The sequence below is a fragment of the Citrus sinensis genome, chromosome 4 (genome assembly GCF_022201045.2).
Source record: "Citrus sinensis cultivar Valencia sweet orange chromosome 4, DVS_A1.0, whole genome shotgun sequence".
In the NCBI taxonomy this organism is placed as follows: domain Eukaryota; kingdom Viridiplantae; phylum Streptophyta; class Magnoliopsida; order Sapindales; family Rutaceae; genus Citrus; species Citrus sinensis.
In genome coordinates, this window is record NC_068559.1 from 18,475,257 (window position 1) to 18,502,503 (window position 27,247).

General features: G+C 34.5%; 2 protein-coding genes and 1 pseudogene across 2 annotated transcripts; all 3 read left to right on the forward strand.

Moving 5' to 3' along the window:
• Positions 1–456: 456 nt before the first annotated feature.
• Positions 457–8,103, forward strand: LOC102624626 (DExH-box ATP-dependent RNA helicase DExH6). Its single transcript, XM_006484933.3, has 14 exons — positions 457–702; positions 982–1,072; positions 1,250–1,562; positions 1,752–1,826; positions 2,022–2,066; positions 2,909–2,999; positions 3,099–3,157; positions 3,472–3,630; positions 3,982–4,034; positions 4,368–4,401; positions 4,539–4,628; positions 4,735–5,736; positions 6,225–7,319; positions 7,440–8,103. The coding sequence occupies exons 1-14, from the start codon at positions 543–545 to the stop codon at positions 7,872–7,874; spliced, it is 3,702 nt and encodes a 1,233-aa protein (XP_006484996.1). The 5' UTR covers positions 457–542; the 3' UTR covers positions 7,875–8,103.
• Positions 8,104–16,493: 8,390 nt separating this feature from the next.
• LOC102624339 (BTB/POZ domain and ankyrin repeat-containing protein NPR1-like) lies at positions 16,494–20,916 on the forward strand. The gene is made up of 4 exons (XM_052439740.1): positions 16,494–17,622; positions 18,712–19,465; positions 20,058–20,261; positions 20,423–20,916. Exons 1-4 carry the CDS (start codon positions 17,059–17,061, stop codon positions 20,686–20,688), a joined length of 1,788 nt encoding a protein of 595 aa, XP_052295700.1. The 5' UTR covers positions 16,494–17,058; the 3' UTR covers positions 20,689–20,916.
• A 475-nt stretch (positions 20,917–21,391) lies between these two features.
• LOC102624048 (BTB/POZ domain and ankyrin repeat-containing protein NPR1-like) overlaps positions 21,392–27,247 on the forward strand; it is a 117,185-nt pseudogene continuing 111,329 nt past the window's right edge.

Here is a 27,247-nt window from a genome sequence, read left to right on the forward strand (position 1 = left end):
ACTAAGGTTATGAAGCTTTCCAATTGATAATTATTTACTCAGTAATGTAATATTTGTTTAATGAGATTAGACGATTTGTTGAGAGTGATGATACTTGGTGATTTGTTGAGAGTGTAGGATTTTTTCTTGATTTTCAAGAGTGGCATTTTTTTTGTAAATTTTTTTAAAGTGAGGAGGACTATTTGGTCTAAAGAACTAATATTTGACTAATTATGATAGAAAAAATTTGAGGGTTAAATTTAAAAAATTAAAAAAATTTGTGATTATTTTTATAAATTTCCCATTTTATTGTGTTCGTAATCTCTGTTCTTCTCCCAGTTATTATTTACTTTCCTCCTTATGAAAGTTCATCCTTCGGATTTAAAGGGTAGCCAAATGAGTATATCCAAAGGACAAAACAGGAAATTAACCTTCCATTGAAAAATAAAAACCTAGAGAATTGCTTTAGCGCTTCCTTCCACCGACCGTACGGAAGAACAATTTTAACATTACATATTTACATTACAAAATACAAAAGCTAACAAAAACAAAAATCTGAAACGATGGACCAAAACAGAGCAGCAAAAATGGGAAAGAAGAAACAGAAGAAAGCTGAACAACAACAACAGAAACAACAGCAACAGCAAAGCCCTACTGTTGCTGAAGCTACAAGGATTCGAATATCCCAAATTCTCGATGGATTTCTTGCTTCCAAAGATGAAGGTAAAGCTTGTAATGCAAAATGCTCTTCAATTTCTAAGTAAAATATTATCGTTAAAAAATCAGTTTTTTGTATAGCTTGGTGTTTTATTTTATGGATTGTTGGTTTGTTAAGCTTATTTGAATTTGAAAAATCTATTAAATTGCTTCAAATTCTTGCTTCTTTGCTATTTTTAAAGGTTTCTTGTGCTTGCCGATGCTACATTCGTTTGAAAAAATCAGTTGTCGAGTTGTCGTTGATATATTCGGATTAATTCTTGAAACCTTGGGTGCTGATTGCAGTGTACACGTTTGATGCTAACTTATCAAATCGCGAGCGGGCTGTGGTGCATGAAGTTTGCAAGAAAATGGGCATGACCTCTAAAAGTTCCGGGTAAGTGAATAATTTTAATCTTTGTATTCTTGGAAAATGATGTCAACTTTTGGTAAAATAGAAATTGAATTTGTTTATTCTCTTCTGAACATTTGAATGTTTTTTAATTTGTAGATTAATTTTAGTAAAACTACCTTGTTGTCTATAGCTTAGCTTATGAGACTGAACTTTTTACAGGCGTGGGAAGCAACGACGTGTTTCTGTTTGCAAAAGTAAGAAAAGGGTGGAGACAGATAAAGGGAAGGAAATTCTCCCATCATTGACTTTTTCAGAAGGGTCAAAACTGGTTTTGCAGGACTTGTTTACGCACTACCCACCTGATGATGGGGAGCCTGGTGAGAAATTGGATGCAAATCAAAGTCGGAAGTCTGATAAAACGAGAGGGAAAAGAGTTGATATTTTCTGCAAGCCTAAAATGAGCAAGGCAGAAATTGCAATGAAGGTGGAATCACTTACTTCTAGGATAGAGAAGGACGCAAACTTGAGACAGGTTCTTTTGACTTCCCAGACCAAATTAGAAATTTATCGTTTTCCGTGGTTGGATGGTGTTCCTTAATTATTCTTCTGCTACCAAATTTTTACTTGATAGTAAGTTAGATTTTTTGCATTGAACAATGGAAAGAAGATGCTTTTTGTGAATTCTTGGATGGTGAAGGATATCTTTGACTTCTTCTTGCAGATTGTTGAAGAGAGGTCAAAACTTCCAATCTCTTCCTTCAAGGATGTCATTACTTCCACAGTTGATTCAAACCAGGTTATTTCAATTTCCTATGCACATTGGTTTCAAAATTTGTTTGCATAATGCCAGACTGTAGATTACACTGCATTGTTGCTTTATCATTTGGTTCCTGTATGGTTTTCTTATGAGATTCAACAATCTGTGGTATGGATAGTGGGATTTCTGGTATTGTTTTCTGAGACTTGCTGTTCTTGACACATTTTAACACAGGTTGTCCTCATTTCTGGTGAGACAGGTTGTGGAAAGACAACACAGGTTATCAATTATCTGATTTATCTTCTTTATGGTCTTGTTAATATGACTTTGTATAAAAAAAACATATTTCACAAGCAGTTCTTTTTCATTTTGCCATTTTCTGATTTGTCCACAGGGAGAAACATAAGTGCAATTAAATGTCAGGAATAAAGTAGAATCGGTTTATCTTGTTGCCTTACTTGTAATTTATCCGCTGTCATTACATTCGGATTGTTAATATTGGCTGTGTGGAAGAATTAAGAAAGCTGAGAACAGAGGTCATTGCTTTTCTATCTACAACTTAACACCATCTATATAATTAACCAATCAAGTTTTCTATAATATAAGAGCTTAAATGAGCTTTGGTCCATTATCTTTTCAAGTTGTCTAACCTAGAATTGAGGGCCCGTGTGTACTTTTATGGAACCTGAGTTCTTGGTCATCTGTACTTTTATAGACAATCCCTATTATCAAATTCTGAGAAATTATATTGACTAACAATGTAAGAAAGATGAACTATTTATTCAAGACAAGAATAATACAAAGTTAAAAGGTCATCCATCAAAAGATTCTGAGTTCTTATTTCTCAACTCTATTATATGGTTAAAAAATCCTAATATGATCTGGTTTCTAGTTTGTTGAACTTGAATTGTTGAAATTCAATTGATGCATTCACCTGAATCTTCTAGGAACTAGGATAAGTATTATTGATACAGAACTGTAGTTGTGCAGTTTTCACGAGTCTAGCAAGTTGAAGTTACAATGTCCAAAAGAACTCTTAATTATTATAATTTGATTATTTTTATTATTGCCCTTTTGTCTTTGTTATTATATGACACATCTTCATATAATGCGTGATCCAGGTCCCTCAATTTCTTTTGGAGCATATTTGGAGTAAGGGTGAGACATGTAAAATAGTATGTACTCAACCTAGACGTATCTCTGCAACTTCAGGTGCGCGCAACTCATTGCGAAGTTTTCTGGTTAATTTTTTTTACTTATTTATTTGTTCATCGCGTCACTCTAAGCTGTACACAACTGATTTTTGTTTAGTTGCTGAGAGAATATCTGTTGAAAGAGGAGAAAATATCGGAGATAATATTGGGTACAAGGTAATATTTCTTAAATTTTGTTGGTGTTATGGTGTAAGCTTCCATATTTGCTAATATTCATTCAAATGTTCGTTTGAATTATCAATAACAAATGGGTGGTTACATCCTAAAGTATTTTGTTTGCACGACATCGGTGAAACTAAAGCTGGAAGTTTAAAATTCAAAATCTTAACTATTGAATTGTTGAGTTCTGCAGAATTTCTTGCAACAAAGAAATCTAAAAGTTTTATATTCAGAAGTCATGCAAACAATTGGACTACATTCGGGTGTAAACTTGTGATATTTGCTGATGTTTATTATAAATTTGATATCAGATTCGGCTGGAAAGTAAAGGTGGGAAGCACTCGTCAATTGTGTTCTGCACAAATGGGGTTCTTTTGAGATTGCTGGTCTCCCAAGGTGTTAGCAGGTTGAAGGAAGCATCTAATAAGCCGGCAAAGGATGATGTTTCTGCACTAACTCACATTATTGTGGTACTTATTCTTTTATGTATATTTAGCACATTCCTTTCCAAAGGCTTGCTTAGGGTCATTTCTTTCTTAGTTGCATAATATTATGGAAGAATGTGTTTCGATTCACTTTTAAATAGTTTTATGTAGTGGCCAAGCATGCGCTCCAGTCAGTACACTCAGTGGAGGATTTGTTGACAAAAAATATACATATTGTTTTGAACTTTACTGAGAAATTTAGACTTAATATTCAAATTCAAATCCCTTTCCCTAGATTAAAAAATCTGTTGGTCCTTTATAGTATCTAAATTCATGAACTCATATATTCTACTGCTGTTTTAATTCTCTTGGCTTGCACTTGCAATTATCTTGTAGGATGAAATTCATGAAAGAGATCGCTACTCTGATTTCATGTTGGCCATTATCAGGTACTTTATATGCGATTGAAATGGTTTAGTTGCTTTCTTTCTTTGATTAGATATAGGCTGCTTATTATTTTGGTATTTGTGAAAATAAAAAATTGATAATTTTGGGCATGCTACTAATTAGCCGATCCATGATCCAAAGTTTTCTTTATAATTTTTTTTTTATTACAAGCATTATAGTTTCTTTGTAGTTTATTTGTGGTATCAATTAACAAAAACCAAAAAAATAAAAAATAAAAAGCCGGCGTGCGCATCTAAGTGCACCAATGTTCCTCATATATTTGACTGTTTTTGGATGTTTCGTTTTTTTCTCTGATTAGTCTGAGTTACTTGCAGAGACATGCTCCCCTCATATCCTCATCTTCGGCTGGTTAGTTCAAAGACTTAATCTCTATTTTGTCTGTGCATAATCAAATTATATGTTTAGGACATAATTGTGATTTCATATTACAATCTTAATTACCAGTTGATTGATTCTCTTATAAAATATAATTTATAATCCCACAGATATTAATGAGTGCTACTCTGGATGCTGATAGATTTTCTCAATATTTTGGTGGATGCCCAGTCATTCAAGTCCCCGGGTTCACTTATCCTGTAAAACTCTAATATTGTTACTTTTTAATTGTGGTAATTGATTACATTTTGTTTATGTTTCTGAAGTTGCTTTGCATTGTAATGCTCCTGCATATTCTTAACTCAGGTCAAATCTTTCTATTTGGAGGATGTACTTTCCATCCTGAAATCTGCAGAGAGTAATCACCTTGATTCTGCTAGCTTAATTGTCCCAAATGAGGACCCTGAATTAACGGAGGAAAATAAGAGTACTTTAGATGAAGCTATCAGTTTAGCTTGGTCAAATGATGAGTTTGATATGCTCCTAGAATTGGTTTCTTTGGAAGGATCCCCAAATGTTTACAACTACCAGCATACTTTGACTGGGCTAACACCATTAATGGTGCTTGCTGGAAAGGGCCGAGTAGGTGATGTTTGCATGCTCCTCTCTCTTGGTGCAGACTGCCAGCTAAAGGCCAGAGATGGAAGAACAGCGTTACAGTTGGCTGAACAAGAAAATCAGCCAGAAGTTGCTCAAATTATTAAAAAACACATGGAAAATGCACTGTCTGACTCCATGAAACAACAATTACTTGATAAATATCTAGCAACAGTTAACCCTGAACTTATTGATCTTGTTCTTATAGAGCAGTTACTTAGAAAAATATGCATGGATTCGGAAGATGGAGCTATCCTTGTTTTTCTTCCAGGATGGGAAGATATAAATAAAACCTGGGATAGATTGCTTGCTAACCCCTTTTTCAGAGATACTTCCAAGTTTGTTATAATACCTCTTCATTCTATGGTTCCCTCTGTGCAGCAAAAGAAGGTGTTTAAACGCCCACCGCCTGGTTGTCGGAAAATTATTCTTTCAACCAATATTGCAGAAACTGCCATCACCATTGATGATGTTGTCTATGTTATAGACAGTGGTCGAATGAAAGAAAAAAGTTATGATCCTTACAACAATGTATCAACTCTTCAATCTTCCTGGGTGTCAAAAGCAAGTGCAAAACAGAGGGCGGGACGTGCAGGCCGCTGTCAGGCTGGAATCTGTTATCATCTTTATTCTCAACTTCGAGCAGCTTCTTTGCCTGATTTCCAGGTCCCAGAAATTAAGAGAATTCCAATTGAGGAACTCTGTTTACAGGTAACTCTATTTATCATTCCTTCTTCCCATGTGTATATCTATCTATTACTGCCTCCTCCCCCCCCCCCCCTCACTATGAAAATGGATGGATATTTATGCCCTGTTTGGTATTCAGGTGCTGTAACCTTTAAGCTGCAGCTGCTGTAGAAAAAAAATTGAGATAAAAATTAATAGAGTGTAGTAAATATAAATTTTTAGATAACCATTTTGAAAAAACTAGTAAAGATATAATAGATTTTTCATTATACAAGTATAAACTCAGATTATCTTAACTTTCAATTTACAGCAGTTAGTGTTTACCAAACACAAACACTTTAGTGTTTTAGCTTTTAAGCTATAGCTGCTCAATTGCAATCCCAAACAGGGCCTTAAAATGTGTCATTTCCTTTATCCAATTTGTGTTTGAAGGAAGATGGTATTTTCTACCTGTTTGAAGATAATAAAATGTCAGTCAGTGATGTATTCTGTTGATTTTTCTGATGGAGCAGGTGAAGTTGCTTGATCCAAATTGTAATATTGAAGATTTCTTGCAGAAGACATTAGACCCTCCAGTTTCTGTAACTATTCGTAATGCAATCATTGTCCTTCAGGATATTGGGGCTTTGTCACTTGATGAAAAAGTTACCGAACTTGGGGAGAAGCTAGGTTGTCTTTCTGTTCATCCATTGATGAGCAAGATGCTTTTCTTTGCCATACTGATGGACTGTTTAGACCCAGCTTTGACACTGGCCTGTGCTTCTGACTATAGGGACCCATTCACCCTTCCCATATCACCAAATGAAAAGAAGAGAGCTACTGCTGCTAAATTTGAGCTTGCTTCATTGTACGGTGGGCAGAGTGATCAGCTCGCAGTCATAGCAGCTTTTGAGTGCTGGAAGAATGCAAAACAGAGGGGTCAAGAAGCATGGTTTTGTTCTCAGTACTTCGTCTCCTCAGGTGTCATGAATATGCTGCTTGGTATGCGTAAGCAGCTCCAGACAGAGCTAATTAAGAATGGGTTTATTCCAGAAGATGTCTCGAGTTGTAGTCATAATGCACGTGTACCAGGTATAATTCATGCAGTCCTCATGGCTGGTTTATATCCAATGGTAGCGAGGTTGCGTCCACCTCATAAAAATGGAAGACGATTTGTAGAGACTGCAGGTGGTGCTAAAGTTAGATTGCACCCCCATTCTCTTAATTTCAAATTATCATTTAAAAAAACTGATGATTGCCCGCTAATGGTATATGATGAGATAACCCGTGGGGATGGGGGTATGCATGTAAGGAATTGTACTGTTGTTGGGCCACTGCCATTGTTACTCCTTGCAACAGAGATTGCTGTTGCTCCAGCACCTGATAATGAAGATGATGATGAAGATGATGACATGAGTGATGACGATGCTGATGAAAATGAAAGCGATGAGGATTGTATGGAGATAGATGACAAGACAAGTGGACAACATGGAGAGAATGTTATGTCATCTCCTGATAAATCAGTTACAGTTTTGGTGGACCGATGGCTTTATTTTGGATCAACAGCCCTTGATATTGCCCAAATCTACTGTTTAAGAGAGAGATTATCCGTTGCAATCTTATTCAAAGTAAGTACTTGCATGGTTCTTCCATGCGGAAGCATTGGAACACATGCTCAATATGCTATCTTTGCTTATCTGTATCGTGAAAACTTTCCCAAGTCTGATTGATTGGTTAATATTTTACAGGTAACACACCCCCAGAAAGCTCTTCCTCCAGTTCTTGAGGCCTCCATGTACGCAATGGCCTCCATTCTATCATACGATGGGTTCTCTGGGATCTCACTGCCTGCAGAATCCGTGGAATCATTGACTTCGATGATACAAGCAACTGAGATTGATAAGTGCCCAGCAGCGAGAAATAGAGGTACAGGTCAGAATCCAAGTAACTTCCTTATGTCACTCATGAGTCCCAATACCCGGCAATACTTTCCTCTTCGTGATCATAAAAGTAGGATACCTGCACACAAGGGATCAACAAAGGGAAATCAGTTATCAACCCAAGTGGCTCAGCCACCGCTATTCCATGGCTCCCCGGTAGTTGGGTCTGGTTCAGGTACGCATATACCTCCAGGCCCTAGGGGAGATTCATTTAAGCGGCCACGTGGGAATTGGTCTAAATAACAATGGTAACTAGACAGTATTTATTGTATGTTGTAGTTGGGAAGATCAAATTAGGAATACAGCCTTTATACTAGATAGAAGTGAGGTGTATTTTTGGTACTATTGACACTATCTCTACTCTCGAATGCAAGGCCTTGATTTTTTTTTTTTTTTTCAAATGGAGATGGACATAACAAATTATTGTTATTTTTCCTTAGTAACTTGTGAAATCAGAAGAATTATTTCTCTACACTTGGTACTCAATCAAATGAGGGCAGTGAAGGTGTATAATGCACTGTTCCAATACGGCAAAACCCCAGACTTTGGATTTAGCTGACGTTGGTGCGGTAGCCAAAAAAGGCTGATATTGAAAGCACAAGTAGTTATTTTAATTTTGTTAAAACAATTTTAAAATAGCAAAAAAAGACATCTGAAAGTCAATCTCATTCCTTCTTTTATAAGTTTATTGGGATATATATATATATATATATATATATATATATATATATATATATATATTTTTTTTTTTCTCTATTTGAATGGTAAGTTGGGGTCGAACATTTTAGATTATTTGATATTTAATTTGCCTATTTACAATAAAAGCATATTGGATATAAGTATCTCAAAAACAAAAAATAATCGTTAATAATTCATTAAATCATGAATTAATTAACATTCACTAATTTAATTTTTTTTTCTTGACCACTAATATTAGATTTTTATAACATATTAATATTATAAAAAACTTTTTTAATTTTACAATTTTTTTTCCATTTGAATTTCAATATTCACATACATCAAATGTTGCAAAAGAGTAACCATATATAGACAAAAATTTTATTCAAATTTCATCTCAAATGCATGATATGTGATTTGTCATTCTTTAAGTCGTTGATTATTTTTCATAAATTCTAAGAAAATTGATTACATTGAGTAATGCTGATCAGCAGCCTAAAATAAAATCAAACTAAATTTGGATGCATAGATTTGAGTCCCAACATTATTGGGACTCATTTGCTAATTTGTAGGTTGAGTAGATATATTTCTCCAAAGTAATTAGTGAAAACTGAATTATAGGCTAATGTTTAGTATAGTTAGGGTTGGGAAAACCCAGGTCTAGGCTCGGGTATGGCAATGCCTGGATCTAGCCGGAACATGTTTTTTTGACATTCAAGTTGGGATTTTTTGTTCAGGCTTAAATAGCTCGGATTTTTATTTTATAATATTATATATGTATTTTTTTAATTTTTAAAATTTATTTTAATAAAATTACACATGAAAATATAAACTTTAAATGTTTAAAATTTTAAATATATGTAATAGGCCAAAAAAATATAGTTACTTTAAAATAGTATATATTTTATGATTTTTTTTTAAAATTCAGAATTTGGACCGAATGCAGGGCTTATCAAGTGATGTCCAAAGCTGGTCCGACCTCATTCTCAGGCTCAATATTATCAAGCCTGAATCCCTTGTTTCTAGTCCGATTATGGGCGGGCGTGTATTGAATATTGATGTAAGTGAGACCTAGTTACAAATGACAGATATCCTCATGGGATCAAGGCCCATAGGGGATGAGAATATGAAGACGATTTTATATCTAATCTCTTATTTGGGGTAGGGATATGGACAATTTTTTACTCAATTTTTTATTCTGAAAGAGACAAGGATGAGGTGGAATTCTTATCCTCTCCCCATTTTTCTACTTCCCCATTTCTAGAATCCTCATCTCCTTCCCTCTCTCCATTTTTCAATTTCAATTTCAATTTTATTTTTTTCTAGAATCATTAGTGAATAAATGATAAAATTAAAATTGTAAAATTTTAAATATCGGTTTAAATAATAAATATCAAAATATTTATACAAATAATATAAATATTAGTAAATATAAAGAATTTAATGTAATTTAAACTTAACCACAGCTCAAAACCCACAACCTCATTTGCCCCACAATATATAAATCAAATCCTAAATCACTTTTTCACAAATTCGCTCATCCCTTTTAAATTGTCCGTGCTACAACCAGCACTCAATATGCCATACTCTCATTATAGCCCAATAGCATGTCGTGTCGTCAGTGGCCCAAGAAGAACCCAGTTCGTTCGCATCGTTAGCCAAAAGCCCAACTTGTGGCCTTCGTCGTATTATAGCATGTAATTAAGAAATATCATTACTTATTACAATACTCACGTCAATGTTATATAAAATTATATTATTTAAATTTTATTTAAAAAAATATTATTTAAACGTTATATATATAAAAAAATTTGATGGAATAAAATGAAATAAAGCCAGTAATGATCATTCTAATTTTATTTTACACATTACATCGCCAAACCGAGTAGAGTTCGGATGGTAAATACACCAATTGAATCGCGACATGTTGAAAAAACAAATCAGCAAATAAAATGCAATTCCTTTCTTTCTCATGCAGACGTGGCATCAATTGTCTGAACTGAGGATTATAAGATAGATAAAACCACATCATCATCATCGATTCATCGTCATCATCATCATCGTCGTCAGCGTCGTCGTCATCATCCTAATCTTTACACTATGGTTATGAATATTCATCATCCATTTCATCACCTGTATCGTCATCATCTGCAACTGCTTGAGAACATAAAATTAGGAAGAAAAGACAAAAAAATGTCGAAGGATGATCATTTGAAAATTAATCAAACACCACTGCCATTAATAATCATAGCCATGAAAGGGCATCCAGGCACAGGCAAGTCCACACTAGCCGACGCCATAGCTTCTGCTCTTAAAATCCCACTCATAGACAAAGACGACGTCCGCGACTGCACTCTTTCTCTTCAACAAACCCTTCAAAAAACGACGCCGCATCATCAGCACGCCACATCAGCAGCTGCCGCAGCTTCTTCTCTCCTCAACGACTTATCTTACGACGTCATCTGGAAAATAGCTTCCACTCAGCTCAAGCTTGGCGTCAGCGTCGTAGTGGACTCCCCCCTCTCGCGCCGGGCCCACCTGGAGAAGCTGGTGAAATTGGCCGGCGAGATGAGAGCTGGGCTTGTGATTGTGGAGTGTAAGCCGTCGGATGAGGCCGAGTGGCGGAGGAGGCTTGAGGGGAGAGGGAATGAGGGTGGCTGTGGAGTTGTTGGTGATGATAGACCGTCCAGTTGGCATAAGCCGTCCACGTGGCGTGATCTTGAGAGGTTGTTGGAAGGGTACTGTGGATGTACGGAGTATGATGTTGGTGACGTGCCGAAGCTGACAGTGGACACTACGGCGTCGGTTGGATTTCAAGAGCTTGTTTCTAATGTGATCGAGTTTATTTTACACATAGATTTTTAATTAATTAATTTGCGAATGTGCAATTTGGTGTGTATTTAAAAAAAAAAATTATTTGACGGATATTTTAGAATTATATTGATGGATAAATCTGTTTCTCAAAATTAGTTCTTGAATGTCTATCGTTTTTTAACTCATTCGGATAAGTTTATTTTATTTGGACTATACTCCTCATAAATTGATTAGTTTTAGAAAAATCATCTTTGGACAATCTCTATTTTGTCATATGTATATTTAATTTTTATAAAATTTTGACATATTCTTTGCAATATCTTTATTTTTATATTTGTATCAATCAATCACTTTGACAATAACAAAATTAGAATCTATTAAAATTTAAATAAAATAACTATTTTACTCTAAATGAATTAAAAACATTTATCTTAAAATTTTAATATATAGATATATATAATTACCATTTATTACTTGATAAAATATTATTGAAAAAATTGAGTGTGTGAGCACCATTTAGTTAATTGATAAAATATTATTGATTTTCTTTTATCCTTTTGACCTAAAAAAACATGTAATACTCATTCCATATATTTTTCTCTTTTTTTTAAGAGGTATCTAAAACTAATAAAAAAAATTATCAATCATACAATCACAATTGTAAAACGATTTTTATTGTTTAAATTAATCACTAAAACAATAAGTCTTGGCCAACTTTGAATTATAAAAACATTATAATTACAAAAAATTATCATTTAAAAATTATAATTGCAAAAATTAACATCTTGGAATTTGAGATTTATTTTTTTTAGTAAATTCTAGGGTATTCTTACAATTATATTTATTTTATTATTCAAAATTTTGTAGAATAAAATAGTATTTTTATTTATTTAGGGATAAAATATTTGTTTTATTTAAATTCACTTTATTAGTGTAGAAGTGATTGATTGATACAAATTCAAAAATAAAAGTGGTGCATAAAACATAGATGTACATATGACAAATCATAAGTGATATAGAGATAATTTTTCTAGTTTTAAATCACATCTTTATTTTTTAAAATCCTAATTTACTCTCATTTTTCTTAAGAAGATAAAAAAAAAAATTTTTTACTTGAGGTTTTAAAAAATAAAGAGGTGATTTAAATATAGTTAATTCACTAGGATAATCAAAATTAATCCTTTTATCAAAAGTAATTTAGAAAAAAGAAAAAGTACCAAACACCTAAATTGAATTTGACTTTTAAAAATCACCTGTGACGGAAGTAGTAATTCCAAATTAGTTGAAGCAGTAAATTTAGGCAGTCAAGTAGCTCAAATTTTTTTTTTAAAATTATGTTATACATAGATTATTATTGATATTACATCATACATTACAATTAATACTTGCAATCATACTATATAATTAGGACCTCTGTCGTATATTGACCTACTGAAGTATTTGTCCAGATTCTTTAAACTCTCTTTAATATTCGAGGAGTACCTATTCCACTCACATTTTATAAGGAAGAGACTGTCTCCACTTAATTAATTGATAATTATGGGAGTACAAAAACTAACCTTCATAAATCTCTTATGGAGGCTCGAACTCTTACACTCACAATTGTAAGTGTAAAAATTCTCTCATTGTACCAAAGGCCCTTCGTAAGTAGCTCAAAATGCTAAGTGCATTGAATCAGATTCAAAAGGAGTAGTTGATGTCACTCTTAACAGGAAGGGCAGCAAGACATAAATCTTTTGGATTATATCAATAATTCAAGCTAGCTAAAAGATCTTGCATCGGTCGCAAATCTAACATGTTCCAAAAGCTTGTAATGCTATTGCCCACTCTTTACCGAAAGTAGCCTTAGATTATGACACTCTTGTTGTGCAAAGGGAATGTTTCGAACTGAAATTATAAAGTTATTTTTTGAGTTATCTTAATAAAAAGTTATACTTTCGCATTAAAAAAAAGAAGAAATACTTGGAGGCCAGTCAAATTGGTTTGATTTAATACTTATATAATAAAAAATTTATATTATTTTTATTATTTTATTAAAATCTTATTAAAAAAATATATAATATAATAATAACTTTTATTTTATAATTATAATTTTTTTATTAAAAAAAATACAACATCTCATTACCAAGCACAGTCTAAATGTTGGTCTCGACATCCATATTTATCATGAGGTGATTGGATTAAGTCTTTTAAGTCTGTTGGTGACTTTGAGATGTGCATCTAGCTCACCTGTCCCTGCTATCAGCACACCATAGTTGTTTAAAATATCAGGAAAAAAAAAAAAAGGCAAGCAAGCAGATCACACTGTTTAGATGGAAAAAAAAAATACTAAAATTATTTTTGATACCCAAGTGAGAGTGGGGAAAGAAAATGGGATGGCGAAAGAAACTGATTCGATTTGGTTCAATTTTAAAATCGTCAAAAACTATAGATTTAATGAATTAAATAAAAAAAAACAAATTGAGAATTGAATAATCAGAACAAATCAAGAATTTAAAGATTAAAAACTAAAAAAAACTGAAACAAACTAAATTCGGTTTCAGTTTGGTTCAATTCATAATTTTTATAAAATTAATTGGATTAAGTTCAGTTTAATAATAATTAAAAGAAAAAAAAAAAGGAACCCAACCGATCTGTGTTCACTGTCCACCTCCTGCCCAGCTTCTCATTGCTAGGAGGCCGCAGGAATTGGCAACTCTGGTTAATTCTGTTACGCGGTTATGAATTAAATTAACAAATTATGTGGAGTGGTAATAAACGGTAATAGAATAATTGGGAAGCTTGAGATATTAACAAGAGGTCAAATATTGAGAGGGATTAACCGTGACAGAGATCATCTGTTGAGGTAACGGTGGTTGATTCAGTATAACTCTTTCTTGATCAAGTCATCCACATCATTCAATGTTATTTTAAAAGTTAATGTCACTATCTTCTAGCCAGCAACTTGTGCTTGGTTTATTCATTTTTCATGTTTATATATATATATATATATGTATGATTTATGATAATGGCCGAAAATGAAACGTCACAATAAATCAAGTTCAAGATTCATGAAATTAAAAATTATGAAAGTTTAAATTTATGATAAAATAATTACATCTTAAATAATAATAAAAATTTTGTTAAAAATTTACAAATAAATCATACTAATCAGACATTTAATTATTTTAATATTGAATTTTTTTTTTATCCAGAACTATTTATTCGTATAACTATTTATTATTTTAAGTAGATGCAATATTATTGATCTTATCTCATCGACTTTGCTCGATTGATCATGAATGCGATTTGTACATATGAAAAATCGTACAATTTTCTTCAATGGAGGTAAAAGTAACTTCGAAGGGTAATTTTCAGAAATCTCTCTTGAGGTTTGGCTTATTCTCACTTAGATAGAAAATATCTGCGTATTCTCAATAGTCTCCCCTGACGTTAATATTCTGTTTTAGTATGTGTTGAGTAGTGAGGGCAAGATTGTAAATTAAATACGTTAATGACAAAACTATTCAAATTAACTTAATATTTTCGTATTGGGCTTTGGAAATGATTTGACCATTGTTAATATTCAGTGGAGAATAAATTGAAGCACGCTTTTATCCAACAGACATTAACAAAATAAAAAGTGTTCGTCTCTCTACTCCACAAATCCAAAGCAACCAACCAAAACCCATTTCATTTTCTCTCTAATGCTTTGATCAAGTACTTCGCCCATAAATTAAAGACCTTGACGATGAAGCCAACTCTATTATCGGCTACAAATGATTCACGACCGCAAGTGAGTTTTGCTGGCAACTAGCCAAGGTATTAATTCTTTGAATGCATGCTAGTTTTATTAGCTGAAATTGGTAGTCTCGGTGAAAAATTAGCAAATGGATCTTGAAAATTTTTTAAGATTTTTTTATGCTCTTCCTAAAGTTTTCGACCGTCATGAGTTCAAAACTGATGTCCGTTTTGCCGTCTGATCTCTCGTTCATTATGAAATGACCATGATGCCCCTAAAATACATAAAATACTTAATTAAAATAAAACATACATAATTAAATGACAAGAAGCTTAAATACATAAAAGTAAGAGTGTTAGTAAAACTTGAAGTGTAAAATGACGATTTTCTCCTTTATAAATATACATTTTCTAACACTCAACATTCACCTTTTATCATTATTTGCAGAGAAAGATTATTAATCAACCCCTTGGCACTGTTAGAAAGGGCAAGACTGCTAATGGCAATCTAGTGTTTGAAAAGAAATTTTTGAATGATAAAAAGCAATGTGCAGGGCATACTATGCTTGTTGACTTGGGGAAGGATGATGTTGGAAATGTTCATTCTTAATCTTATTTGGTCAGTTTTTCTTTTTTCGTGCTTCATGAACTTGTCCATCTTGGTTTTGTGGTGATACATACATTACCTTACTTTCAGAACTACAGACTTCCCAACTGCAACACACTTTGACATTTATATTCATATCAAGACGTGGATAAGCGAAAGGAATGGATTGCTACGGCTGGCAGTGACTCTCATGACAAGCAAGAAGGTGCGGGAACAAAGCTGTTGCTCTTGCGTGTGCCATTAATGTTGCAGAGTCTCCATTTGTTGATAAATGATCAAAATTAATGCCTTGTGGAATCTCTTGATTTTTGTTGAAAGAGTTTTTAAATGATTGATGAGGAGATAAAATGATATTTGCAGTGGTGGTTCGATACTAAAGAAGGAAGATGAATGATTTATCTTATATCTTGAGTTTCAGAAGCAAGTTGAAATTAAATTTTAAATTTTTTTCTATTTAAAAAATTCAAAATTTTTTCTATTCCCCCCCTCCCCCAAAAAAAAGACTTCAAATTTTTTCTCTTTTAGATAAGTTATTTTGGAAAATGACAAGGGTGATTTGGTACTTTCATTGTGTTTATATCTATTTGGCGCCAAAACAAATATAATACTATTAACCAATCATACTTACTATACATTAATCTTAATATAAAAAAATGTGTTGTTTTGAAGTCAAGGGTATGTTGGTCATTTTATCAATCAACAAACGGTCTAAGAGTAGGAATACTAACGTCAGGGAAGGTTACTGAGAATACGTGAATACTTTCTATCTAAGTGAGAATACACCAAACCTCAGGGGAGGTTTCTGAAAATTACCCTAACTTCAAATTCCTAAGAGTGAGGATGAGTAAAAATTTTATCGATTAAAGAATAAATTCCATTTTCCAGCTGCATTTTTATTATTTTAATTGAATGGTCGGTGAAGTCAACCGCTGTTCTTTTGTCGTATTCATACAATTCATTTCAATCCACAATATACTTAATTTCTATTTCTTGCTTCCCATTTAATCCAAAAATATTAAAGAACTGGGCTCCAATTATTTTTTTCTTTCCTTTTTTTTTTTTTTTTTTCTTATTGCTTTCACGTTGCCTGAAAATTAAGTTTCTAGTCAACAGTTGAAAGGTTCATTGCATTCACTGTTCTGTGTTGTTGCTGCCGATTCATCTCAAACTTCCCTGTCTTCAAATCTTATCTTTACTCTTCTTCCTTCTCGGAATCAGCTTCATTTGGCATATTCTCCTCTGGGTTTAGCTTCTTTCTCTTTTTGATTCTTGTATTTTAGTTTCTCAAAGATTTTTTATTGCTTAAACCAATTGGGCAATTAGAAAAAACTATTTTTCTCTCACTTCTTCCTTCTGTAGGGTTCATCTTCTCATCAGATACGATGGGTTCAGTTTCTTTTTGTTGCTTTTGACGGGAAATTATGATTCACTTCTGTTTCTTTGTTTCTGATTTGACTTTCATGCTTGCTCCATAAATTGTGAGCTGGAGTCAACTCAACTTTCATCTTTGAATCAGATAGCTAAATCATGATTCAAGCTTCAGTTTTTAATCTTTCTTTGTGATTGGTATTACTTCTTGATATATATATATATAGATTCGGTTTGAATATGGTTCTTGATAGTATCATGGAGAACGCAAACGAAATGTCATCATCTTTGAGTTTTGCCTCATCATCATATCTCTCAAATGGGTCAACTAATCACCCAGCAAGTCCTGAACTTTGCTCGAGTCTTGATAATTTGAGCTTGAGCAAGCTCAGCAGCAATCTTGAGAAGCTACTGCTTGATGCTGAGTATGACTATACCGATGCCGAGATTGTTGTTGAGGGAAAATCAGTGGCTGTTCACCGCTGCATATTATCTGCACGCAGCCAATTTTTTCATGAGCTTTTTAAAAAGGGTAATAATAACGATGGTTCTGCTGTGAGTGAGGGGAAGCCAAAGTATCTCATGACTGAATTGGTGCCTTATGGTAAAGTTGGATATGAAGCTCTCAATGTTATCTTGTATTATTTTTACACTGGGAAGCTTAAGCCATCTCCTTCGGAAGTCTCCACATGTGTTGATGATGCTTGTGCTCATGATGCTTGCCCTCCTGCTATTAATTATGCTATTGAGTTGATGTATGCTTCTGCTGCTTTTCAGATAAAAGAACTCGTTTTGCTTTTTCAGGTAATTGGGCTTCCTCTCACTTGTTAAACTTAGAAAGCTATTTGTGTTGGTATAGTTTTTACATATGTTGAATTAGAATCATTTTCAATCATGACTTGCAAAGAATTGAAGGAAGTAAATGTGAAGCAGCATCAGTGTTTACAAATATTAGACATTGCAGTACTAGATCCGAAACTAGCTTGGTAAAAGTATAGATGTTTTGAGCCCACAGCTTATCTTTATCCTACAGGATTTTGTTGCATTTGTTAATTTGGTATTAGTTTGTGTTGTTTTAGTCAAAAGAGAAAAAAAGACGATTATGGCAACAAACTCCCTGAGTACGTGTTCACTGACACCGAATAAATGAAATAGCAAACTAAAAAGGTATAGAATACATGGGTCTGAATTTGATAAGTGCAACTATTGTATCACAAAAAGCTTTTGTTTTTAGTTTCTAACCAAGGAAAAATTGTATCTTCTTTATGTGGATTTCATATACTGTTCAAGGATGTCTAGCTGTTATTTGCTTTCCAACAATGACGCAACCTTTCTAGTGAATGATATATTAGTATTCTACATCTATAAATGGAACTATGGAAAGCTTCATTTTTCCTTGATTCACTTTTCTCACTTTTATTCAACTGCCTGGATATAATATTTTCTATTGGAGACTCGCATTGGATTGTGAATTCTGGAAAAAGTTTTAACTTGATATGCAATTTTTACTTTGGTGGGTGTCAGCTAATGCTCTGGGTTGACAGTTCTATTGTTTAGGTAGTTTTATCAATATTTTCTTAATCGTCTGATAGTTAATTCTCTCATGCTTTCAACTCAACAGTGAATGCAACACATGCCTTTTTCTCCTCCAAGCTATAACGTATCAATTCATTAATGCTGAAGAATAATATGTTGTACTGGGGAAATTATGTCTCTGAACATTGGTTATGTCGGCATTTAAGTACAATAAGCATGACATTTTTTCTCCTTGTTAAGTTTTACTTTCCTACACTATCCCCCTTGAAGCAACATATTGAAGGAAAGCAGCATTCTTATATATGCTTTATGATGTTTTGAATGTATTCTAACTCAAAACTCTATCTATCCATGCAGCGTCGCCTTCTGAACTTTGTTGAGAAGGCCCTTGTGGAAGATGTAATTCCAATTCTTGTGGCCGCCTTCCATTGCCAACTGAACCAGCTCCGCTCTCACTGTGTCCAGAGAGTAGTAAGGTCAAATCTTGATGATGTCTGTCTCGAGAAAGAGCTTCCTGATGAAGTTTCAGGTGAAATCAAATCACTCCGTGTCAAATCTGACGAGGAGTGTGAAGCTAATATAGCAGAAGTGGATCCTATGCATGCAAAAAGAGTCAGAAGAATCCACAAGGCACTGGACTCTGATGACGTTGAACTGTTGAAGCTTCTTCTGGATGAATCTAATGTCACTTTAGATGATGCTTACGCTCTGCACTATGCTGCTGCCTACTGCAACCCTAAGGTTTTTAAGGAAGTGCTCAATATGGGCTTGGCTGATCTCAATCTTAAGAATGCAAGAGGTCATACGGTGCTTCATGTGGCTGCAAGGCGTAAGGAGCCAGCAGTGCTGGTGACTCTGCTGAGCAAGGGAGCATGCGCATCAGAAACTACATCAGATGGGCAAACAGCTGTAGCAATCTGTCGGAGAATGACAAGGCGAAAGGATTATATTGAAGCTACAAAGCAGGGGCAAGAAACTAACAAAGACCGGTTATGCATTGATGTCCTTGAGAGAGAAATGAGAAGGAACTCCATGTCTGGGAACTTGGCACTGTCATCAGAGGTGATGGCTGACGATTTCCAAATGAAGCTGAACTATCTGGAAAATAGAGGTGATATTTCTTTACTGGTATTAGTTCATCACCTTCTCAGAGTTTGTGCATAGCACACTTGTTTCTACCGCTTGTTTGCCCCTTCATCTTAGCATCTCAAACATTGCTGTAAATGGGATAAACACACAGTCTACGCTTGTGCTATCATCAAAGACTTTTTGATAAACTGTTATTCTTGTTATTTGGAAGTGAATTTTTTCAGCAACTAGAACTAAGAAGCATCTGGATTGATCCATTTTATCATTCTCAATACCTATAAAGGAATGTTATAGAAAACTGTTTCCAAAGCAAACTGCATGTGTTTTGAATTTGTCTTTGGAAGCTACTAATTGCTTGGAGAACACTATTAGCCAGTTGTGATTCCATCCACTTTCTTGGATGGATAATTGTGCATCCATATGATCTAGGCATGTTGGTTTGGACTGAACTAGTTTTTAATAAATAATTGCCTTAAGGATTTAGTCTGTATGTTACAGCCCAGTCTTTGTTGTCAATAGTTCTTTTTTACCCCCTCCCCAGGAAAGAATTGAGGTATAAAATAATTTATTCCTGTCATGGATGAGTGCCATAACAGCTTCTTAATGCTTTGCAGTGGCTTTTGCGCGGTTGTTGTTTCCTTCTGAAGCTAGAGTAGCTATGCATATAGCAGATGCAGATGCCACCAATTTTTATACTGGCCTTTCAGCATCAAAGTCAAAAGGATCAAGTGGGAACTTAAAGGAGGTTGATTTGAATGAAACACCCTCTATGCAAGCCAAGAGACTCCAATTAAGACTGCAAGCTTTGCTTAAAACAGGTATTATATACCTTTTTAGTTTTTGTACGTTTATAATTACTGATTTTTATATCAAAAGAGAGGTTAATTTTTAGTACATTGATATCTCAACAAAATGGTAGATCCTTTATACCACTAAAGACATTTTCTTAGTGTACTTACTGAGCTTTCTATGATTGCAGTTGAGACGGGCCGACGGTACTTCCCTCATTGCTCAGACGTGGTTGATAAGTTTTTGGACTGTGATTGGTCTGATGCTTCCCTCCTAGAAAATGGTACTCCTGAAGAGCAGAGACTCAAAAGGGCACGCTTCATGGAACTTAAAGAAGACGTGCAGAAGGCATTTTACAAGGATATGGCTGAGAAAAATCGTTCAGGTTTGTCGTCATCCTCGTCGTCGTCATCTTCTCCAAAGGAAGGAGTAAAGTGTAAGGGTAGGAAAAGGTGATGCTTAGCTACTTGTCTTTGTTATTCATATCTAGGAAAACTAAAAGAGTTTTACTGAGTTTGATTGTTACTTGTAGAGAGATACTCTTAGAGCCTATGTTATGGCTATGTTGTATAATAGCAGAGGAACTTCAAGCTTGCATTGTTGTATTTTCCCAGGTATTTGGCATGTAATATACTAAGTGACAAAGAATTTTCTAATTTTAGAGGAGAAAAATGTGTCAGGTAATTATTTGTTAATTTTATCTGTTTATTTCAGTTTATAATATAGCTTTTTTTTTTCAAAGAAAAAAATCTCCATATCTTCATCTGCAAACTCAAGTCATGTGTAACTTCTTTCACGGAGAAAAGGGGGAAAAAAAGGGGCATTCGTACCTACATTTTACGGTACTGACCCTCATACAGAAATTGGTTAAGATGACATTAATGTTATTCGAAATTGATGGTATGCAGAATTTTCATCGAAATTGAAATTAGAAATGGATGGATATAAATGATATATATGCAGAACTTTTTAACAGAATTTTTATACAAAAATTTGTAGCTTATTACTCTCCAGAAGAAAAATAAATCTTTAACTGTAGATATCAAAATTTAAATTTATAATATGGTAAATGTGACTTAAGGTGCACAGCACCCATATAATAATAATTAAGAAAAGGAGTTTTTTTTTTTGTAAATTACCAATTTTTTAGAATTAATTATTTTTATACCCAAATTCTCATGCTCGAAGGTATCTGGAATTGGCTATTGTAATTTTGTCATCCTCATTATTCATTGGCCATTTTTGGACCACGACATAATAAAAAAAATCACATTGATTAATACTAATAAATTTCTTTTGATTATTTTGTAGTGTGATGATCCGGTAAATACCAGTGCCCATCATAGCACCTGAATATGAGGTAAAGTTTTGCGATTCTTTGTAAAATAGAATTTAAATTGTGTATTAACTAGACAACTTTATATAGACCATCGCGCACTAAATCATTACTTTATTTTGTATATATTTATGATAATTGTTGAAGAAAAATGTAAAGTGAGATTAATGAACATTCATGAATGTGAGAAATTAACACAACTAGAATTTATGATGAAATAATTTTATGTCAAATGAGTGTAAGTGAATGGATGTTAAAAAACTTGTAATATATATTTTCTGAATTGTTATATATGCAAGTTTGTCACTAACAGTAAATTGAATTATTAATATTTTAATAATTCAAAATCTCATTCAACCATCGGTTTTTATAGTATTTTTCAGAGTACAAAATTATATACCGCATCACCCTTAATAATATAATGTTAAACCTTTTCAAAAATTTATTCTATTATAATTGTCTTAATCACTTATACTTATTCCAAATTGAAGATAAAAATAGTACTTCATAGATGATACATTACTTAAAGAAATTTTTTTATCAAGTTATGAGCTAGCGAAAGGATGCAATAAATTACGTTTAAAATTGTAAAATTAATCAATCACTAAATAAATATAATGTTATATGTGTATGTATATATATATTACACAAAGTCTGATTCTCATGAGCTTAAAAGATAGGCTTCGGATGATGTATCATACTCAAAAATCTATTTTTGCTAATGATTATACTAACATTTAAAGGTCTCTCTAAGCTACATTATACTATTATTATCTTTTTGGCTTTTTTTATTTATTTTTTCAAGATTTCTTTTTTTTAAATTGCTTTACCGAGTGGGCAATTAAAAAATCTATTTATTTATTTATTTTTATTTCTTTTTGGTGTTGCTTTTGATAGAACATATATGATTCATCTCTGTTTCTTTGATGCTTGCTCGCTTCATGACTGGTGAACTTCGGTCAAACTTTCATATTTAAATCACGTAGGTAGATCGCGATTCAAGCTTCAGTTATAAGCCTTTCGTTTTGATTGATATTATTCTTCCTTGATAGTATCATGGAAAATGCAAACGAAAAGTCAGCATCTTTGAGTTTTCTCTCATCATATCCGACATGTTGGTCTACTAATCAATCCACAGACCCTTGTGATCTTGATAATTTGAACTTAAGGAGGCAAAGCAGCAATCTTGATGCTGAGATCGTTGTTGAGGGCAAATCAGTGGCAGTTAATCGCAGCATATTGTCTGCACGCAGTCCGTTCGCTTTTTAATTTGAGCAGTGATGCTTCTGTGAGTGAGGGGAGACCCAAGTATCTTATGACTGATTTGGTGCCTCATTGGAAGGTTGGATTTGAAGCTTTCAATGATATCCGGCATTATATTTACACTGGAATGACAAAGGCATCTCCTCCAGAAGTGTCCACGTGTGTTGATGACGCTTGTACTCATGATGCTTGCCCTCCTGCTATTAATTATGCTATTGAGTTGATGTATGCTTCTGCTGCTTTTAAGATGACAGCGCTCTGTTCGGTTTATGAGGTAGTTGCGGTTCCCCGCTATTTGTATTGCTTAAATTTATGCTTATTGGTATAGTTTTAACACATGTGGGATTGAAATCAATTTCAGTTGTGACTTGCAAAGAGCCAAAGAATCGAAGTAAGTAAATGTGAAACAACTTCGGTGGTTCGCAAGATTAGGCATTGTAGTATATCCAAAACTTCGTCTTATCTTGGGAAATTTACGAAAATAGTCATAAATATTTTATTATTTTCACAACTAACCCTCTCAACTTTTTTCTATCAACATTAGCCAAACACAAGCCTTTCTCCCCAAATTATCTTTCTTTACAGACCAAAAGCAACAATCTTTCTCCCATATCGTCAAACCAAACGCAGCTTAATCATCAACCAACGTCGACGGCAAAAGACAACAGTAAAAGTGAAATCCAATCATAATCTATCCGAATCCAACACTAATCGGCATCACTTAGTGGTATGAGTTATTTTCTGAACTTGGTGGTATGAGTTATTTTCTGAACTTGGTTAACTGAGTCGTGGGTGAATCTGGCGACAGGCTGCCTGTCGCACCAAGCTTCGGGCGACAGGCTGTCTGTCGCACCAAGCCTTAGAGATTCATTAAAACTGTATTAATTTGATCCGGATCCAATTAATTTTTTTTTGATAATTTCAGGTTTAATGGATTCAGTTGTACTTGAATTGTGTTACGATGGTTGGTGGGAGACATTAGAGGATGGCCGTATGGAGTATGTGAATGGTAAAAATCGAGCTTTTTTGGTTGGGAAAAATTGTCTGTTTGATCAGTTATTGGCAAGAGTATACGAGGTGTTACAAATAAACCCTAATGAATATAGTATTACAATGAAGACAACTTTGAGGTCTAGTAACACATTATATCGTATATGTGCACTGCCCATGGATATATTTGATGATGAAATGGTGAGGGTTGTGTTGCATATGGCATCCGACGTAGCCAATTTTGGATGCATTCCTATATTCGTGACCACATCACCTCGAGTTCCGAGCGAAGGTATTGAGCCACATGTCGATACAGAAACTTCGTTTAGAGCAAATATGTCTGGCCCCGATAATGATGAAGAGGTGTTGCCAAGGACAATATCGCTGCAGCAATATTACTCTCCAATCCACGACAATTATGACAACATTGATGATAACGGCGTTACGTTAGAGGATGTTGGAGCAACGGTATTTCCAATAACGATGTCGTTAGAGCAACGGTATTCTCCGTATCACAACAATGATTTTCGGGACAATGATGATTTTCATCATGAGACAGAGGGGGATAATGCTTGTGCAGAACCTTCTAATAATACGAGGGGCATTCATTTCAATAATGATGGTGATGATGGAGGAGCCGGTCCTTCGAATGTTCCGTCGTTTCAGCACGACGATGAGTGTGAAGACAATACTCCTGTGAATAACAGAGGCAATAGACCTAGTCCTTCTATGGTTCGATCGAGAAGGCGAATTGACCCCCTTACAAGTCTTACTCCAACTTTGCCTTCGAACATGGTTGCTCCAAGCTTTGTTAGCAGTTGTGATTCAGATGATATCAGTGTGGGTAAGCTATTTGCTGAGAAGAATGAGTTTATATTACAACTACGCAAGGTTGCCTTTAGAGATAAGTTTGATTTCAAGATTGCACGGTCTATTACGACACGTTTCGAGGCTCACTGTTGTTCAGAATCATGTAAATGGCGTATTCGAGCAACTAGATGTTCGAACGAGCAAAATGTTCCTTGGGTGGTGAAGAGAATTGACAATGTACACACTTGTCATAATGAGGTATTGGTTGATGGACGTCATCAAGTAAGGAGTCGGGTTGTCGGTCATATTATCGCAGAAAAATATATTCAAGACAAGAGGATTTATACTCCGAATGACATAAGAGCAGATATGCAACAGGAATACAGTGTTCAGTTAACATACCAGCAGGCATATCGGGCAAGAGAAATTGGTCTTGAAATAGTTCGAGGCAACCCTGCAGAGTCATACAACTTGCTCCCTAAATACTCTCACGTACTAACTACAGCTAATGAGGGTACAGTCACTCACCTCGAGCAGGATGGAGATGATAATTTCTTGTACTATTTTGTAGCACTCGGATCTTCCATCAAGGGTTTTATGCAGTACATTCGGCCTGTCATTGCTGTAGATGGTACTCATCTGAAGGGACTATATCGTGGAAGCATGTTCGTGGCAACATGTCTTGATGGTAACAATCAATTGTATCCGTTAGCGATTGGGATCATGGATTCAGAAAACAATGATGCTTAGCGATTGGGATCATGGATTCAGAAAACAATGATGCTTGGGAATGGTTTATGATGAAGTTACACGGAGTGATTGGCGATAGATCTGAGTTGGTAATTATCTTTGATCGATGCACTGCCATAAGGAGAGCCGTTCTTAAAGTATTTCACAATGCAAGTCATGGCGTTTGTTTTTACCACGTCAAAGGTAACATTAAGTCTCAGTTTAGAATGTCCAAAGCTCTTTGAGATCAATTTGAGCCTGCCTTTATTAATGCAGCAAAAGCATATGGCCACGAGGAATTTAAGAGACAACTTGAAGGGTTGTGGATGATCCACTCGGGTGCGGCTGATTACCTAGAAAATAATGTCGGTACGTGTAATTGGGCAAGGTCTCAGTTTGAAGGTAGGAGGTACAGCATACTTACCACCAACATCGCGGAGAGTGTTAATTCTTTCATGTGGGAACCTCGAAAATTTCCTGTTACTCATCTTGTTGATCACTTTAGAAAAACAATGCAGCAATGGTTTTATGATAGAAAAATTGTGGCTGAATCAATGACTACTCGGCTAACAACATGGACGGATGAAATAGTCACTGAGAGGAGAACTATAGCTGAAAGAATGATAGTTCGGCCGGTGTCTCCGCATCGATTTCAAGTGGTAGGCGGTGGGCTTAAGGAAGGTTTGGTTGACTTGCAAAAGAGAACTTGCTCCTGCAGAGTGTTCCAGCTTGATCAGCTTGTGTGTGCTCATGCAATTGCGGCGTGTTTAACACACCGGGTGGATTTTATTAACCTTTTCTCGGACTTTTACACTACAGAATCGTTGGCGATGGCTTATGCACAACCAGTAGAGTCAGTTGGTGATGTGGCTGATTGGGAAGTTCCAGATGAAATTCAGGAGATGCAAGTATACCCACCAGTTGAGGCACCACCACCTGGCCGTCGTAAAGAGCTCAGAATACCCTCGGCTGGCGAGGACGTTGACCGGCGGACTGTAAGATGCGGTCGGTGTCATGAACTAGGCCATAATCGTAAGAGATGTAAGAATCCCATTGCGTCGACTCGAAGTTAGTTGTATTTTGTGTGTTATGAGTTTGTTAAAACTATTATTGTTTTTGTATTTCGTTGGTTAAAACTGTTACTGTTTTTTGTGTATTGTACACTTATATTTCATAAAACTTTATTTAAAGTTTAAAATGTGAGGCATTAAAATTATATAAACTTAAGTGCGCAAAGTAAAAAAAAAAATCAAATTTCAACATTTAAATTACTACATAGGTTTACAATATAATATCGTCATTAAATATATCAACCGCAATCTTCTTTCTAAAGTACTCGACATGACTAGCGTTAAACTCCAATCTAAGCCTGAACATTAAATACATCGTAACCATCAATACAAAAACACCGCAATCGCCAGTTCCGGGCTCTTGTTGTGGCGCGCTCTTAACTGCGATAACTTTCCACGGGTCCTCACTCCGCAACTCCAGTCGGATATTGTAGAAGCCAACATATTCCAACCATCGAGGGAATATAACTTCAAGTGGCTTGAATTTCAACTTGTACCTTTTGTCGTCGCGATTTGAGAGTAATGAGTCATAAATCCAGACTTTATTTTTCCGAAAGTCAACTCGTGCTAGTACCCAATGCGCGCCGTCCAAGTTAACAGGGATGAGTAACTGCATATAACAATTGAAAAACATGTTCGTTATGTATGAAAATTAAAATACAACAAAGAAATAGAAACAACTTGAATATTTTCATTATATAGCATGTGAAATGTAATAAAATACATACCATATCGACATCCGTCATTGATTTAGACATTGTGTGCTGTCTCCCACAAAGATAACTATTCAAGCGGTCGTCGAATACCATTGAATCGA